Source organism: Mustelus asterias, chromosome 8 (genome assembly GCF_964213995.1).
Source record: "Mustelus asterias chromosome 8, sMusAst1.hap1.1, whole genome shotgun sequence".
Taxonomy (NCBI): Eukaryota; Metazoa; Chordata; class Chondrichthyes; order Carcharhiniformes; family Triakidae; genus Mustelus; species Mustelus asterias.
Genome location: NC_135808.1, coordinates 106,477,997 through 106,495,720, shown reverse-complemented (window position 1 = coordinate 106,495,720; position 17,724 = coordinate 106,477,997). Strand labels below are relative to the sequence as shown.

General features: G+C 44.5%; 1 protein-coding gene across 4 annotated transcripts in view; it reads right to left on the bottom strand.

Annotated features, from left to right (window-relative positions):
- The window catches only part of slc6a9 (solute carrier family 6 member 9), a 251,359-nt gene that overhangs the window by 38,157 nt on the left and 195,478 nt on the right, over nt 1-17,724 (bottom strand). For all 4 annotated transcript variants that reach the window (XM_078218677.1, XM_078218676.1, XM_078218680.1 and 1 more), the window contains 2 exons: nt 14,904-15,035; nt 12,485-12,746 (listed from right to left, as the gene is read on the bottom strand). In XM_078218677.1, the coding sequence (XP_078074803.1) occupies nt 12,485-12,746; nt 14,904-15,035 (394 nt within the window). The remainder of the gene's footprint in view (nt 1-12,484; nt 12,747-14,903; nt 15,036-17,724) is intronic.

The following is a 17,724-nucleotide window of genomic DNA, read 5'->3' as shown; positions in this document are numbered from 1 at the left end:
TTATGTTTGCATTGTGGCTAACTGGATGCCATGATGGTCAGTGACAGCAGAGAGGGACAGGTGTGTGATTATTGGTGAATAGGGAATTGATGCTGCAGATACAGGAACTGCACTCAAATGGGTTCTTCACAGCCAGCCTGATTAGAAAGCTGTTGTCTAAATCTCCCCTCCCTTCTTCTTGCTTCTATTTTTCTTCTCCCTGCTCCTTCTTGGCCTCCTCCAGCTCAGATGCTTGCTGTATAGCTGGTGGCAAGAACCATCTCTCATGATGGCAAGGTGGCACGCCAAACAACAGACCACAGCAAGTTTAAACACCCGGCTTGCCGAGTACTGCAGGGCTCCTGCTGAGCAGTCTGGGTAGTGAAAGCATTGTTTCAGCATGTCAACTTGAAACCTCAGCTGTGTCACCAGCTGCGCACTAGCCACTCTTTGTTTGCCATGGTGGCACACGCACAGCTGGCACAGAGGACTGCTGCAGAATAAAGGCATCATGACTCCTGCCAGGATATTGGTCATTGACTTGCCACATTGCCTATTGTTACATTGGGCACTGAGGGAGTGGAACCACATTTTTATTCTGTTGCAGAGGAGAGTTGACATCCAGTGCCCATAGTGTGCATGCAGCCAATGGCATCCTGCACCACGGAGAAGCCGGCAATCCTAGGAAAGCCATGTTCTCACCCTGCTGGCATCTCTCTAGATGGGAGTCCTAGTCCAGGATTCTCTAAAGGTAAACTTGCAGGTTGAGTCCGTAATTAAGAAAGCAAATGTAATGTTGTCATTTATCTCAAGAGGCTTGGAATACAAAAGCAGGGATGTACTTCTGAGGCTTTATAAAGCACTGGTTAGGCCCCATTTGGAGTACTGTGAGCAATTTTGGGCCCCACACCTCAGGAAGGACATACTGGCACTGGAGCGGGTCCAGCGGAGATTCACACGGATGATCCCAGGAATGGTAGGCCTGACATACGATGAACGTCTGAGGATCGTGGGATTATATTCATTGGAGTTTAGGAGGTTGAGGGGAGATCTGATAGAAACTTACAAGATAATGAACGGCTTAGATAGGATGGACGTAGGGAAGTTGTTTCCATTAACAGGGGAGACTAGGACGCGGGGGCACAGCCTTAGAATAAAAGGGAGTCACTTTAGAACAGAGATGAGGAGAAATTTCTTCAGCCAGAGAGTGGTGGGTCTGTGGAATTCATTGCCACAGAGGGCTGTGGAGGCCGAGACGTTGAGCGTCTTCAAGACAGAAATTGATAAATTCTTGATTTCTCGAGGAATTAAGGGCTATGGGGAGAGAGCGGGTAAATGGAGTTGAAATCAACCATGATTGAATGGTGGAGTGGACTCGATGGGCCGAATGGCCTTACTTCCGCTCCTATGTCTTATGGTCTTATGGTCTCTGGCAAGAGAAAATTAAGTGCAGTTGACTCTTGTTGGATGTAGAGAGACTCAGCGATCTCCATTGTACAACAGTGGGTGGCAAACTGTGACTATTGCAAATATCTCCTACTCCCACTCAGAAGGACCTAAAGGTATAAAAGCTCACTGTTATGGACGGCGGTGGATGGGTAATTTAAATGGCACTAATTTCTCCTCTCACCACCCATCCATCAGTAGAAAGGTGTTTCAGTTTGTTTCCCTCTTTGTAAACATTGGCATATTTCACAACCCCTTGATTTAGGTCCGATCCAATTTTCTTTTAATAACCTCACCGCAATCTAGAGATAGAATGAACTCAAAGGGTTAGTTTGTTTACAGGCACTCAAAATGTGAAAGGATGGTTGTAACATCACCTCCACACTCAGACTGTAAACAGGGGGATAGGGAAAAGGTGCCACGGAGAATAGAAATATTGTTTCACGTGGGTTCCAGTGTCCCGAATCAAAGTCCAATGAGGTATTCCTTCATGGAGGTCAGCAGCTTGAAAACTATTGCTGTATTCTTCAATTTTCTGACGGTGTTGACTTCACACAATGAGATAGGAATGAGATGAATCTGTCTTGTAGGCGATGGTGCAGAATTTGCAGCAGAAGCGGTGAAGATGGGTCCAGGTGTTCAACATGGGCAGGGGCTGCTTTTCTGTGAGACTGCCAGTTCGATGGTAAATGGCAGCTCAGCAGGCAGTATTACTTGTTCCACAAGACAAAGGCCCATGTCACATGACCTCCTACCTCTCCACCCAGCCTTTGACAAAGGAAGTGCATCAATCATCCAGGTTCCGAAGACTGTTAATTACATCAGCCATTAGGAATCAAAAGGAAGGTTGCTGATGATCCATCTCCTTCTGTTCAGCCTGCATGCTTAAATGTAGATGGCCTTTGTATAGCTCTCTACAGTTAGGCTATGCAGTCCACAGAGGGGTCATTAGAGGTTCCTCGGAGATAACGATGTATGAGTTTTCCAAAAACTGCCAGGTCGCTTCTTACATTCAGAGGTCCATAGTCTCAGTCATTTTTAGGATCTTTGCTCAATTTTAAAACTTTAGAAAAAAAGGAAGGAGCATATCTATATATTATATAAAAATATACAGTGTTAGTTCTTAGTTCCTCACAACTACCACAGGCATGTTCCCAATTACTGGCAGTGTGATCCTTGCCCTGCTGTGAGCTTGTAGCTGTGCATGCAATAGTGGGGATGTCTTTACTGAAACACAAATACTCACATGCTGCTTCTCACCGGAGCAGAGTTGCCCCCTAAACATCCTAAGTAGATATAGTCTCCTGCCAAGCGTTCTTCTCCCGCTCTTCCTCCTCCCTCTCTTAGCAACCTTTCCAACTTTGCATGGCCTCACTTCATTCTCCGAGTTATGCTATATTCAGAGTATCGGCTGATGTACACAAATCTGAGAGCAATCAGTTTGTGCAGAAACCTTGAAGGCAGCACAAAGGTCCTTCAACTCGTGTCATGCCACTCCTGCTAGACGTTTGAAACAACCATGAAAAGCACCAAACACTCAGAAAATCATAGAAGCAGACAAAACAAATAGCAATCTGCAAGCAGTTGCTGATCTGTTAAAATTGTGCCTGTGGGGGTGCTTTCTGCGTTTGAAAATGGGGTCAGCTGTGTGAAGTTAAGAGAGGTCACTGAGTGAAGCGTAGGACACTGCCTCTGCCTCCTGAGTACACGAGTTGGGAAATCACGTTGCAGCTATATAAAACCTTGGTTAGGCCGCATTTGGAGTATTGCGTGAGTTCTGGTCACCGCACTACCAGAAGGATGTGGAAACTTTGGAGAGAGTGCAAAGGAGGTTCACCAGGATGTTGCCTGGTCTCGAGGGTATTGACTATGACAGTCATAGTCATAGACTATGATTCTTCTCATAGTCAACACCCTCGAGACCAGGCAACATCCATAGAAATCATAGAAATCATAGAAACCCTACAGTGCAGAAAGAGGCCATTCGGCCCATCGAGTCTGCACCGACCACAATCCCACCCAGGCCCTACCCCCATATCTCTACATATTTTACCCACTAATCCCTCTAACCTATGCATCTCAGGACACTAAGGGGCAATTTTAGCATGGCCAATCAACCTAACCCGCACATCTCTGGACTGTGGGAGGAAACTGTGAACCTTCTTTGCACTGTCTTGGGAGTTGAATAAATTAGGATTGTTTTCACTGGAAAGATGGAGGCTGAGGGGAGACCTGATAGAGATCTACAAAATTATGAGAGACATAGACAGGGTGGATACTCAGAGGCTTTTTCTAGGGTGGAAGTGTCAATTACAAGGGGGCTCAAGTTCAAGGTGAGAGGGGGAAAGTTTAAGGGAGATGTGCGGGGGAAGTTTTGCATGCAGAGAGTGGTGGGTGCCTGGAATGCGCTGCCAGAGGAGGTGGCAGAAGTAGACACATTAGCCTGGATGGGTACATGAATAGGGAGGGAATAGAGGAATATGGACCGAGTAAGGACAGAAGGATTTTTTTAAAGTTTAGTTAGGGCATCACGATCGGCACTGGCTTAGACGGCTAAAGGACCTGTTCCTGTGCTGTAGTTTTCTTTGTTTTTTGTATACTTCTGGTGGGTGTTCACTGAATTCACACGAATGACTGTGCCAAAATGGTGCGATTCATTGCATAAATATGTGCTCTCTGTGGATACCATTTTGGAGTTCTAGGGGCACTGGTAGCACTCAGAAAACAGACCACTTTCTCCCCGGTTGATTTCAGCCAAACAAAGACTGGAGATCAATAAATAATCTCCAGTCCAAACTGCTGTCAAACCTTAATCTGACTGAATGATTTGATAGATTAATGGTAGGGGAATGTTCCAGCGGAACAACAGTTTCCTTCATTCTTGTGGTGCAGACAAAGCCTCTTAAAAAGACACACTATTACTTCCTGCTGCTGAATAGCTGTTGACAGATAGCGGTGTATTTATAGCTGTAAATCAGTCGGAAGGTTTTAATCTCTCATGCTTTCAGTTAGCATTCATTTAGAAACATTGTCCTGTTTTACTTATCAGCGACAGATTCCTTTACAGTTCTTCTCCTCAGTTTAGAATGCACTAATTGCGGTTCTTCATTGTCCCAAAGTCTCGAAGTCGCCTATTGATTATGCAGGAGACATTTCCATTTCACTTATTATTTCCAGGGTAAAAATACGCACAGCTCATAGCTACCCAGCAGTGGCAAGGAAGCCCATTTAATTTGCCTTTGACAGAATCACAACTGGGGCGACACACTGTTCAGCATACAGCACAACACAAGTTTGTGTCAGTGATTACCCCAGACAGGGCAAGTACATAATCTTATTGTTGCCATTGAGGTGTACTGAAGAACAGGGTATGTTCATCACAAAGGATGCCAGACTTATTGTCAAAGCACATCCTAATCTCTATTGATAACAGAATTAATAACAGAGACAGGGGAACATTTTATTTTGTGTGCGGTACAGCAGGATTTCTGTTAAACAATTATTTAGTGCGTGCATGATGCAGGGCAACAGTGTTGCTTCATAAGGCCCATCTAGATAATGTCATGGTATCTCATATTCTCTTGTCACATTCTTGGACTTCATTATAGTGTATTAGAGTATAGAGTATAGAATCCTACAGTGTAGAAGGAAGCCATTCAGCCCATTGAGTCTGCACCAATCACAATCCCACCCAGGCCCTATCCCCATAACTCTTTGCATTTACCCTAGCTAGTCCCCCTAACACTAAGAGGCAATTTAGCATGGCTAATCCACCCAAACCACACATCTTTGGAGTGTGGGAGGAAACTGGAGCATCTGGAGGAAACCCACGCAGACACAGAGAGAACGTGCAAACTCCACACAGTGACCCAAACTAGGAATCGAGCCCGGGTCCCTGGTGCTGTGATGCAGCAGTGCTAACTACTGTGCCACCGTGCCACCCAACTATAATCCTAGCCCAGCTATAATCCTAGCTCCCAGCAGTAATCAAAAGGCAGTTAGGTGAGCAATTGATCACCAGAAGATCCCGCCGGTGTGAACAACTGGAAAGTTCCGGCCATGGTGTGCGTCAAGTCATGAAGCCAGGATGATTCCAGGTTCAAACCTTAGTTTGATCACTGATGCTGAGTTGACTTGTCCAGCTTGAGCAGTGAATAGGAATAACATTACAATTAGATTCAATTCCCCCAAGCTAAGGAAAGGAAAAATTCCAGCCATGACCTTTGCCCACACGTGTGTGTGGAATTCCTGTCGGCAGGATCAAGCACAATTATGATGAGTGAATTGCCCAAGAATGAAAACGTCTACTGACACTTTGGGTTAAAATTTCACCATAGAAGCAGAAACAGGAGCTGGGTCTCATTTTAGCTCAAAAACCCACCTTCACTGCAAAACTGATGAAAGTTGAGATTTTCATGGGGATTGAGCCCTGTTTGGTGCTGGTGGAAGTGGGAATATAGATGGGTCAGGTGGGAATCATTGAGACTCCCCATGGCAGCCATCACAGACACTGCTGATTATCATAAGGGAGAAATCTGCCGCTGGTGCTGAAACTTTGCACACTACCAGAAGGAAAGGGGATGTCACAGGGGAGCCGAAGGGCTGGCACCGAGTGCAGGACAGACTCTTGGTTCATCAATGCCAACCTGGATTTAATGTTGGAGATCATGAGGGAGAGGAAGGAGCTCCTCTTCTCTAAGGGTGATAGGGGAAGCCATCTTGTCATGCGACAGGAGCACTCCTTATTTCAGCATTGTCTCCCTCTGCCACTTTTCCCCTCTGCTCCCTTATCTCCTGCTCTTCCCTGATACGAACATACCAATTAGGAGCAGGAGTAGGCCACTTGGCCCATTGAGCCTCCTCCGCCATTCAATAAGATGATGGCTGATCTGGTATGTAGCCATCTGTCTACATACCCCTATATGGTCTACATCCATATTTGTCCATATCTGGCAAATGGACACATTATAGTCCATTTGCCAGATCTTTGCCCACATATGCCTTATGTCCTTTTCACAACTTACTAGCCTACTTATCTTTGTGTCATCAGCAAATTTCACAACCATACCACCAGCCTCTTCATCCAAATCATTTATATAAATTGTAAAACGTTGAGGCCCCAGCACTGATCTCTATGGCACACTACTCATTACACCCTGTCTAACCTTTCAATTCTTAGTTTATCAAGAATCTACCTACCTCTGCCTTCAAAATATTCAAAGACTTTGGCTGGAATCGTACCATGCCAGCGGGATTTTCCCATCCCGCCGCAGTGAATGGAGATTTGGCTGGCCGCCAAATTCTTTGACCTTGCTGCAGCGGGAGCGTGGCATGAATGGGCGGTAAGATCACGCCATTTGCTTCCACCAAATTTTGAGGAAGGGAGTCCCAACTCGTCTCTGAGAGGAAAACATTTCTCTTCATCCCTTTCTTAAATGGGTGACCCCTTATTTTTAAACAGTGATCACCAATTCTAGATTCTGCCTCAAAAGGGAGCAAATTCTTCTCCACATCCACCCCGTCAATACCCCTCAGGGTCTTAAAGGTTTCAATCATGTCATCTCTTACTCTTCTAAACTCCAGTGGATACAAGTCTAGCCTTTCCTCATAGACAACCCGCCCATTCCTGTATTAGCCTGGTAAACCTCCTCTGAAATGCTTCTAACGGATTTACATCTTTCCTTAAATAAGGAGACCAATACTGTACATGATACTCCAGATATGGTCTCACTCGGGGAATTTCACAGTAACTTCATTGCAGTGTTAACGTAAGCCTTATATGTGACTAATAAATAAACTTTAACTTTAGTCAGTGTTCTGTGCAACAGAAAAATAACCTTCCTAGGATCATATTCAATTCCTCCCATAATAAACAGAATCATTCTATTAGCTTTCCTAATTACTTGCTGTACCTGTGTACTGGGCAGCATGGACAAGTTGGGCTGAAGGGCCTGTTTCCATGCTGCAAATCTCTATGACTAGCCTTTTGTGACTCATGCTTCAGGATACCCAGATCCCTCTGAATCTCTTACCAATAAGCTTCTCTTTTAATCTTCCAAGCAAAATGGACAGTTTCACATTTGTCCACATTATAGTCCATTTGCCAGATCTTTGCCCACATATGCTTTTTGTCCTTTTCACACCTTACTAGCCTACCTATCTTTGTGTCATCAGCAAATTTCGCAACCATACCATCAGCCACTTCATCCAAATCATTTGTATAAATTGTAAAAACTTGAGGCCCCAGCACTGATCGCTATGGCACACTGCCAACCAGAAAATGACCCATTTATGCCTTATTTTTCTTGTTAGCTAGCTAATCTTCTATCCATGCCAGTATGTTACCCCCTACACCATGGGCTGTTATGGTCCACAATAACCTTTGATGTTGCACCTTAACAAATGCCTTCTGGAAATCTAAGTACATACGGTTTATCCACTGGTTCTCCTTTATCCACAGTATATATGACTTCTTCAAAGAACTCCAATAAACTGGTTAAATACGATTTCCCTTTCACAAAACCAAGTTGACTCTGCCTGATTGCCTTGAATTTTCTAAATGCCCTCTTATAACTTCTTTAATAATAGTTTCTCACATTTTCCCTAGGACAGATGTTAAGCCAACTGGCTTGTAGTTTCCTGCTTTCTATCTCCCTCCCTTTTTGATTGAATTACATTTGCTATTTTCCAATCTCATGGGACCTTCCCTGAATCTAGTGAATTTTGGAAAACTAAAACCAATGCTTCAACTATCTCACAAGCCACTCCTTTTAAGACCTTAGAATGAGGTCCATTAGGACCCATGGATTTGTCAGCTGCAGTTCCAATAATTTACTAATTACAATTTCCCTGGTGACTGTAACGTTCTTGAGTTCCTCCCTTCCAATTCCTGATTTACCGCTATTTCTGTGATGTATTTGTGCTCTCTACAGTGAAGTCCAATACAAAATACATGTTCAATCCATCTGCCATCTCCTTATTTTCCTTATTAATTTCCTAGATTCAAGCCACAGGGATCAGTGCTTGGTCCTCTGCTCTTTGTGATTTTTATTAATGACTTAGAGGAGGGAGCTGAAGGGTGGATCAGTAAATTTGCTGATGACACCAAGATTGGTGGAGTAGTGGATGAGGTGGAGGGCTGTTGTAGGCTGCAAAGAGACATAGATAGGATGCAAAGCTGGGCTGAAAAATGGCAAATGGAGTTTAACCCCGATAAATGTGAGGTGATTCATTTTGGTAGGACTAATTTAAATGTGGATTACAGAGTCAAAGGTAGGGTTCTGAAGACTGTGGAGGAACACAGAGATCTTGGGGTCCATATCCACAGATCTCTAAAGGTTGCCATTCAAGTGGATAGAGCTGTGAAGAAGGCCTATAGTGTGTTAGCTTTTATTAACAGGGGGTTGGAGTTTAAGAGCTGTGGGGTTATGCTGCAACTGTACAGGACCTTGGTGAGACCACATTTGGAATATTGTGTGCAGTTCTGGTCACCTCACTATAAGAAGGATGTGGAAGCGCTGGAAAGAGTGCAGAGGAGATTTACCAGGATGCTGCCTGGTTTGGAGGGTAGGTCTTATGAGGAAAGGTTGAGGGAGATAGGGCTGTTCTCTCTGGAGCGGAGGAGGCTAAGGGGAGACTTAATAGAGGTTTATAAAATGATGAAGGGGATAGATAGAGTGAACGTTCAAAGACTATTTCCTCGGGTGGATGGAGCTATTACAAGGGGGCATAACTATGGGGTTCGTGGTGGGAGATATAGAAAGGATATCAGAGGTAGGTTCTTTATGCAGAGAGTGGTTGGGGTGTGGAATGGACTACCCGCAGTGATAGTGGAGTCAGACACTTTAGGAACATTTAGGCGGTTATTGGATAGGCACATGGAGCACACCAGGATGATAGGGAGTGGGATAGCTTGATCTTGGTTTCAGATAAAGCTCGGCACAACATCGTGGGCCGAAGGGCCTGTTCTGTGCTGTACTGTTCTATATTCTAATTTCTATAAGGTCAATGTTCATTTTGTTTTATTTAAGTATTCAAAGATACTATTACTATATGTTTTTATATTTCTCGCCAGCTTTCTCTCATACTCTAATTTTTCCCTCCTTATTAATCTTTTAGTCTTTCTTTGCTGTTCTTTATATTCTGTCCAGTCTTCTGACCTGTCATCTATCCTTGCACAATTGTACATTTGTTCTTTAAGTTAGATACTACCTTTAACTTTTGCAGTAAACCACAGTTGGTGGGTGCGCCTCTTCGAATTTTTCTTTCTCATTGGAATGTATCTGTTCTGAGTATTCTGAAAAATACCCTTAAATGTCCACCACTGCATCTTTGTTGATCTATCCCTGAATCTCATTTGCCAGTTCCCTTTAGCGAGTTCTGCTTTTATGCCCTCACAATTGCTCTTATTTAACTTTAAAATAATTGTCTTGGAACCACACTTCTCTCCCTCAAACTGAATGTAAAATTCAATCATGTTATGATCACTGCTACCTAGAGCATTTTCACTATGAGATCATTACTTAGTCCTGGGTGTTCCACAATACCAGGTCTGATATAGGTGAGCTGTCTCCCACCAGGGTCCCGTTGTCCTCAAGGTCCACAGCTTTCTGGAGAGCAATGTTATGGCCAGTGCATCGGATCACCAAGTGACCAGGATCCTTGCAGGAGAGTACCGGAGAGCACCACCCAACTGATCCAGACAGCAAAATTACAACTTTTCAAACCCAATAGCCTGTTCAATAGATGTCTTGCTGAACAGATGGCATTAGCTATATCACCTGTGTGCCTCTGTCTGGGGCTCCCGTCTTATTTGTCCCTGAGGATCCATCCACGCACGTTTGGAGTTGGGAGTGAGGTTCTGAGGCAGCCTGGACAGGTGGAGGATGAAGAAGTCATGGCAACTGCCAGGGAAGCAAGTGCCCACGTGAAGGAGGCCCTTGTGGTAACAGACCAGTTGAACATTGAGGGAGTGGAACCCCTTTCTGTCAATGTATTCACTGGCCAGAAGCTGGATGCCTGGATGGTCACATGGCTACAAATCAAGGATGCTCTGCACCTGGAGGAACCTGGCAATGGAGGTGAACACCAATGTCATCCTTCCCTGAAAGGCCTTGTGTGTTGTTAAAGGAATATGCTGTCCTGCTCTAGCAGAGAGGAGATTAGTGATCAGTGAGATGGAGTGGTGTGCAGCTGGTTTGGAGATATCCCTAAAGTCACAGCAGATTTTTAGAAGGAGGCGAAAGATAAAAAGTTCAAGGCAACAGTGACTTTGACATCTATCAACTGGGCATGGTGGCCAGTGCTGTGAAGTGCAAGGTTTTTTATGATGAGAGCACAGATATCCGCAACCATCTGCCTGGCGAGTCGCAGTCTCCTGGGACACTAGTTCTTGGTCATTTCTATCTCTGGCAGTCAATCCTGTGTTGTTTGGCCTCTGTTGATTTCCTGTCCCTCTTCCCTCATAATGCCCGGGGTTCGGCCCTTTCTGTAAAGGGTGATGCCCATTATTGCCATGGGACCGAGAATCTTACAGTCATGTTCCCATTGTAGCTGCACCATCCTTTTTGGACCAGCGGCCAGCCTATTTTCCTTGGCAGGCTTGCCTACATTTGTGATGCCAGGAAGTGTCACCACCTTCAAAGCTGAATGCCCACCTTTCCTGCTACCTGTGCAGCACCGAGGGCACCCATAACCAGGTGCCAAGTCTGCCGTTGCCCTGCTGACCCTCTTAGGGGGTTGGGGGTAATGTCCTGCGACACCATGACTGGTACCCCACTATGTACGCATTTCTGAAACTGAGTTTCTACAACCTGTTTGTCCATTTACATATCCCACCTTTTCCCATCCTCTTTTAACAGTGATGATTGGCCTTAATGGGGATGAGAGTGGAATTCCTGTCATGCCTTTGCCCTGAACTTGTGATCGTTGCCAACACCGAGATTGGCACATTGACACATAGCCTGAGGCTGGTACTTTCCAAGTGCCCCTACCTTGACCGGACTTTGGGGGCTCTAAAAATTTGGTTCTTTGACCCTGATAATCCGTAATCCCTTCCTCATACCCTCTGCCTCAACTTTGGTGACTATCTTGTTCGATGGGTTGGAAATTAGACTGGGACTCGGCTCTGCCAGAACCCAGTCGTGAACCAAGAATTCCAATTGACCTGTTAGGGAGAAATCAGGGAATGGTGCTTTCCTATGTCAGAACTTCCAGTTTCCACAGCCCTGAATTGGAAACGAGCTTGGTCTTGACAGACCCTGCCAATGGATAGCGGATGGGGTGAATACAGAAAGGGTCCAGGCTGATGTTCAAGTGACAACATTTTTCTTCCGAATAAGGGCCCAGCAAGTTTTCCCACTGGAGGAGCCCTTCGTTTTGCCTGTCACCACCGCAAAACCCAAATACTCTCGTTGATGGGTGGGTGCCCCTGATTATGCCCAAAATGGCACTGGTCACCATCACTAGTAAATGTTGCCCTATACACAATAGAAAGCCTGCCAGGGCCCAGGACAAACATTGCCACTGGGCCAATCAGAACTTTTACTGGGATGGGCCCACTATAGATTTTCCAACTTTTACACTAGACATAGACAGTTTGTATTGGTAAGGAACATAGGAATATAGAAGATACGAGCAGGAGGCGGCCATTTGGCTCTTCGAGCCTGCTCTGCCATTCATCACGATCATGGCTGATCGTCCAACACAATAGCCTAATCCTGCTTTCTCCCCATAACCTTTGATCCCGTTCGCTGCAAGTGCTATATCTCGCCATCTCTTGAATACATTCAATATTTTGGCATCAACTACTTCCTGTGGTAATGAATTCCACAGGCTCACCACTCTTTGGGTGACGAAATGTCTCCATATCTCTGTCCTAAATGGTCTACCCCCTGTATCCTCAACCAAAAGACTGCAAATGCCCACGGAATTGTGCCCAACTTGTAAGCCATTGCATTCAGGAGAGGACAGTACTGGAAACAAAGAAATAACAGTAAGCTTCTACTGACAAAAAAGTCCCGTCGCAATACATGTTCTTAACTGGAAAGGCTGCGCTTACTTCCAGTACTCCTCACTGGGGCTGGTCCGCTTTGCAGTTTGGTTCAACAGCGTTGAGACGTTTTGTGACAGATCAGTGATGTTGGCAGTTCTGTTGGGGTTCAGCATGCTACTGCAGTCTTCCCTGTTCCATGTGTTAGTGCAGTATGTCCATGGTAAAAGTGTCGTCATGGAGGAGAAGAAGTAGTAGAAGGCGATGCAAATGACCACATTGTAGTAGATCCCAATGTATGTGGACACAACCATCATCCCATACCCCACTCCTGTTCACAAAATAAGGGATACAAGTCAGCAATTCTACTTTGTACATCTCAGGGTTGTTTAGTAGCTCACTCCAGTCACGAAAATGTTACACTCACTGGAGCAAAAAACTTTGGTTCTCGGAAGATGCTTCCATTTTATGCACAAAATGGCACTGCTGAGCTTTCACCTCAGGTCAGATATGTCTGTCCTTAGTGGGAGATTTCCTCTCTGTGCTCTGTGTAACAAGATTCATTAACAATTTTGTCACAAATAACGCACGGCAGAAATCTTCACCCTTGTGGCTCTTGGGATGAGGGTGTCAATTTGGTATCACAGTTCTGCATTGTGGCAACTCTAACGTGGGTTTTTAGGGCAAGCAGAAAATCGTGCCCATTCCCACTTACAGATACCTTTCACAATGACAAGAACAATGTTTAACAAAAGTTGCATATTTTACTCAAGAGAAACTAAATGAAACAAAGCAACAAAGACCTGTGAAACAACTAGACCGAGCAGCAGAAAAGACAAAACTTTTACACAGTATGATATAACTTGGGTTCAAGACATTTTCTGTATGCACACAAATGCGAGACATAAGTTCAGAAACAATTATGTTGGTCCTGATTTTAATGGGGATGGTGTTGATGCGAGGGTGGTATATTGCACGATTCCTGGCGCAATTGGGAGCTTGAAGAATGGGGTACACCTGGAGGAATTTCTTCAGGCAAAGGGTGGTGAATCTGTGGAATTCATTGCCACAGAAGGCTGTGGAGGCCAGGTCATTGAGTATATTTAAGATAGAGATAGATAGGTTCGTGATTGGTAAGGGGATCAAAGGTCATGGGGAAAATGCAGGAGAATGGGGTTGAGAAACTTAACAGCCATGATTGAATGGCGGAGCAGACTCAATGGGCCGAATGGCCTAATTCTGCTCCTATATCTAGTGGTCTTATTAGGGGTGGGAATTGAGGTAGGAGCACTGTGTGGGAGGGGAAGATTCTTGACAAGAGAGCCTTGGAGATTCCTTCCTGTTCCTCCAAACAATCAGGAAGGTTACTTGGCCTGGTCTCTTCCATTTACTCTAGTGCACCCTGGCAGGGATGCCCCATGAATGAATTACAAAAAAATCCTTGAGAAGATTTGACAGGGCTAGTGCTCTCCCTGAATTTTCAGAAAAAGCATGTCGTGACACCAATGTCGTCACCGTGACCTTACTCTTACACTTAAAATCGGCCCACATTTAGCCTGTAGTTGGAGCCTTGGTTGATGTCAAAGCTGTTGAATATGTTTTCAGGTGGGGGCAGCGTGGTCTGGGGTTGATAAGAGGGCTGAGTCTACTCTTCATGCATCTCACATGCAGGGGCGGGGGAAGGTGTGGGTACAGTGGGGTGATGGTGGGACCGCTGTTGAAATAGTCCCACTGTTTTTTCCTGGCGGATTAGCATGTATGAACATACAGCGAAAAAAAAACAGCTAAAAAATACAACAAAAATGTGATGAACATGAAGGGCGGAATTCTCCAGCTTCCGCTCTCCGAGGCAGGTTTTCCCACAGCAAAGGCGGCTCGCTATCGGTCACCGGGATCTCCCGGTCTTGGCAATGTCAATTTACATTCCTCATCTGTGCCACCATTGGGGAAGTCGCGGTAGGGGCCGACTTCGGGGGGGGGGGGGGGGGGGGCGGGGGGGATTGGAAGATCCCGCCAGCGGGAAGTGCTGGAGAATTCCGCTTGAAGAGTCTGATCAAGTTACAGGACACTGGATTCATAATTGTTTGAAATAGCTCGATTTTCATAAAATACAATAGTCACTCTTAAATATGTCTCTCCCCACATTCCTGCAATATAATGCAACAAACATGTAACAAGACATTATGACCAATATCATTTTGAAAGACTCGTCCTGGTAAACTTATTTACATTTGATTGTGACACAGCTGGGGTTTGTAGTTACATAAATCAAAATGGCTGCAAACATGACATTGTATTGCAATACAAAGTATTCCCTGCCAGCATTTAAAATGAGTTACAGATACAGGACTCCAGAGTCTGCTTGGAAATTCTTCCAAAATCCTTTCAATACAGATCCTTCTTAAGTTACATTACTGTCTCCAGCTTTCCCGTGCTGCCTATCCATTCCCTTGTACAGCACGGTGATTTTTGAAATGGACCTTCTTACCTTTGAACATAGGGTTAACCCTCCACACACCAAGGCAGCCTTGGCTGGTGAACTGCCCAAAGGAAAGCTCCAGAAAAAAAAGAGGAATACCGCAGAAGACCAGCATGATGATATAGGGAAATATAAATGCACCTTTAAAAAAAGAAGATCCATCATTACAGACTGTACAGCCAGTATGTCTAAGAACAGCTTGTCCTAATCCTCAGTTTCAGATTGGAATGTTCTTTAGCCAAGAATGCAACAATGGTTAAAGTTAACACTGAACTTATAACTGCCTGTTTAGGACACATTATGATAAATAACACGATAGGTTGGGGTAGTTATGCTTCATTAAGTTAATTAAGTCAACAGTTCTGATGTTTTGTGCAAGCTAAAGACTAGTTATCTATACGTTAAAAAAAAATCCTAGATAAAGGTATAAGTTGCCATATTCATAACTCAGGCTAATTTTATGTATTATGCCAGCTTGGTTAAGTTTCTAACAGCTACCTTTCACTGCTTCCGTGAGGCAGGGATGGGGCAGTGGCACAGATAAAATGTACACTACTGAGCTTGCTGTCCCATTCCTACTCACGAGCTGCCTGCTATCATTTCCAACCGATTCTGGAAATGACCGGAGCCTGTTGTACAGGGGCATTTCATTAGGGTATGCACATTGGCATCTCCTACACAAGACATCAATGCAGTAATCATCTACCTGCTCTTGGCACATCACCTGGGAGTGTTTGAGCTCCTGCAGCATAAAAGCTTCATGCTGTATTGGCCATCGCAGATACGATAGTGACTTTTAAGGGGCGTCTTGACAAATACATGAATAGGATGGGAATAGAGGGATATGGTCCCCGGAAGAGCAGAGGGTTTTAGTTCAGTCGGGGAGCATGGTCGGTGCAGGCTTGGAGGGCAGAAGGACCTGTTCCTGTGCTGTAATTTTCTTTGTTCTTTGTTCTATGGGAAGTGTTGTTCTGTCCCAAATGTTGTCTGTAGGTCATTCTTCAGTAGATTTGAGGGAGTTACACAGAATGTATGGTGTAGAAACAGCTCATTGGGTTCAACAGATCTGCGCTTGCACTTACACTTTATATAAGCCTCCTCCCATGCCACTTCATCTAACCCAGGCAGCATAGCTTTAAAATAAGTACAACACCGTGACAACCTGTCATGTGGCCCCCAAATAATAACTTCAAGGTGGGGCGGGCTATAAACAAACAAATAACAGATGCATGTAAAAATGGAACAGCAATAACATGGGGGATTTTAACCTCCATATTGATTGGTCAACTCAAGTCAGATGCGGTGGACTTGAGAAAGAGTTCTTAGAATGCTGTCGCGATAGTTTCCTCGAACAGTATGTTACAGAACCTACGGGGGAGCAAGCTATCTTGAATCTGGTCCTGTGTGATGAGACAGGTAAAATTAATGATCTCCTTGTGAGGGATCCTCTTGGAATGAGTGATCACAATATGGTTGAATTTCTAATACAGATGGAGGGTGAGAAAGTAGGGTCTCAAACCAGTGTCCTCTGCTTGAACAAGGGGGATTACAATAGGATGAGGGCGGAGTTGGCTAATGTAGACTGGGAACACAGACTAATTGGTGGGACAGTTGAGGAACAGTGGAGGATTTTTAAGGAGATTTTTCTCAGTACTCAGCAAAAATATATTCCAGTGAAAAAGAAGGAATGTAAGAAAAGGGATAACCAGCCATGGATAACTCAGGAAATAAAGGAGAGTATCAAATTAAAAACAAATGCATACAGAGTGGCCAAAATTAGTGGGGATCCAGAAGATTGGGAAGGCTTTAAAAAACAACAAAGAACTACTAAGAAAGCAATAAAGAAAGGAAAGCTAGATTATGAAAGTAAACTAGCACAAAATATAATAACTGATAGTAAAAGTTTTTACAAATATATAAAACGGAAAAGAGTGGCTAAAGTAAATGTTGGTCCCTTAGAAGATGAGAAGGGGGATTTAATAATAGGAAACGAGAAAATGGCTGAGGCCTTAAACAAGTTTTTTGTGTCAGTCTTCACAGTGGAGGACACAAATAGCTTACCAATAATTGACGGTCATGGGATTATAGGGGGTGAGGACCTTAAATCGATCACTATTACTAAAGAGGTAGTGCTGGATAGGCTAATGGGATTAAAGGTAGACAAGTCCCCTGGTCCAGATGGAATGCATCCCAGGGCACTAAAAGAAACAGCAGAAGAAATAGCAAATGCATTAGTTGTAATTTATCAAAATTCACTGGACTCTGGGGAGGTGCCAGCTGATTGGAAAACAGCTAATGTAACGCCACTGTTAAAAAAGGAGGTAGACAAAAGGCAGGTAACTACAGGCCGGTTAGCTTAACATCCATTGTTGGGAAAATGCTGGAATCTATCATTAAGGAAGAAATAGCAGGACACCTGGAAAAGAATGGTTCAAACAAGCAGACGCAGCATGGATTCATGAAGGGAAAGTCATGTTTGACTAATTTACTGGAATTTTTTGAGGATATAACGAGTGTGGTTGACAAAGGGGAATTGGTGGACGTGGTGTATTTAGATTTCCAGAAGGCATTCGATAAGGTGCCTCACAAAAGGTTGCTGCATAAGATAAAGGTACACGGAGTTGGGGGTAAAGTGTTTGCATGGATTGAGGATTGGCTATCTAACAGAAAGCAGAGAGTCGGAATAAATGGGTGCTTTTCCGGTTGGCAATCAGTGACTAGTGGCGTGCCGCAGGGATCGGTGCTGGGGCCTCAACTATTTACCATATACATAGACGATCTGGAGGAGGGAACCGAGTGTAGGGTAACAAAGTTTGCGGATGACACAAAG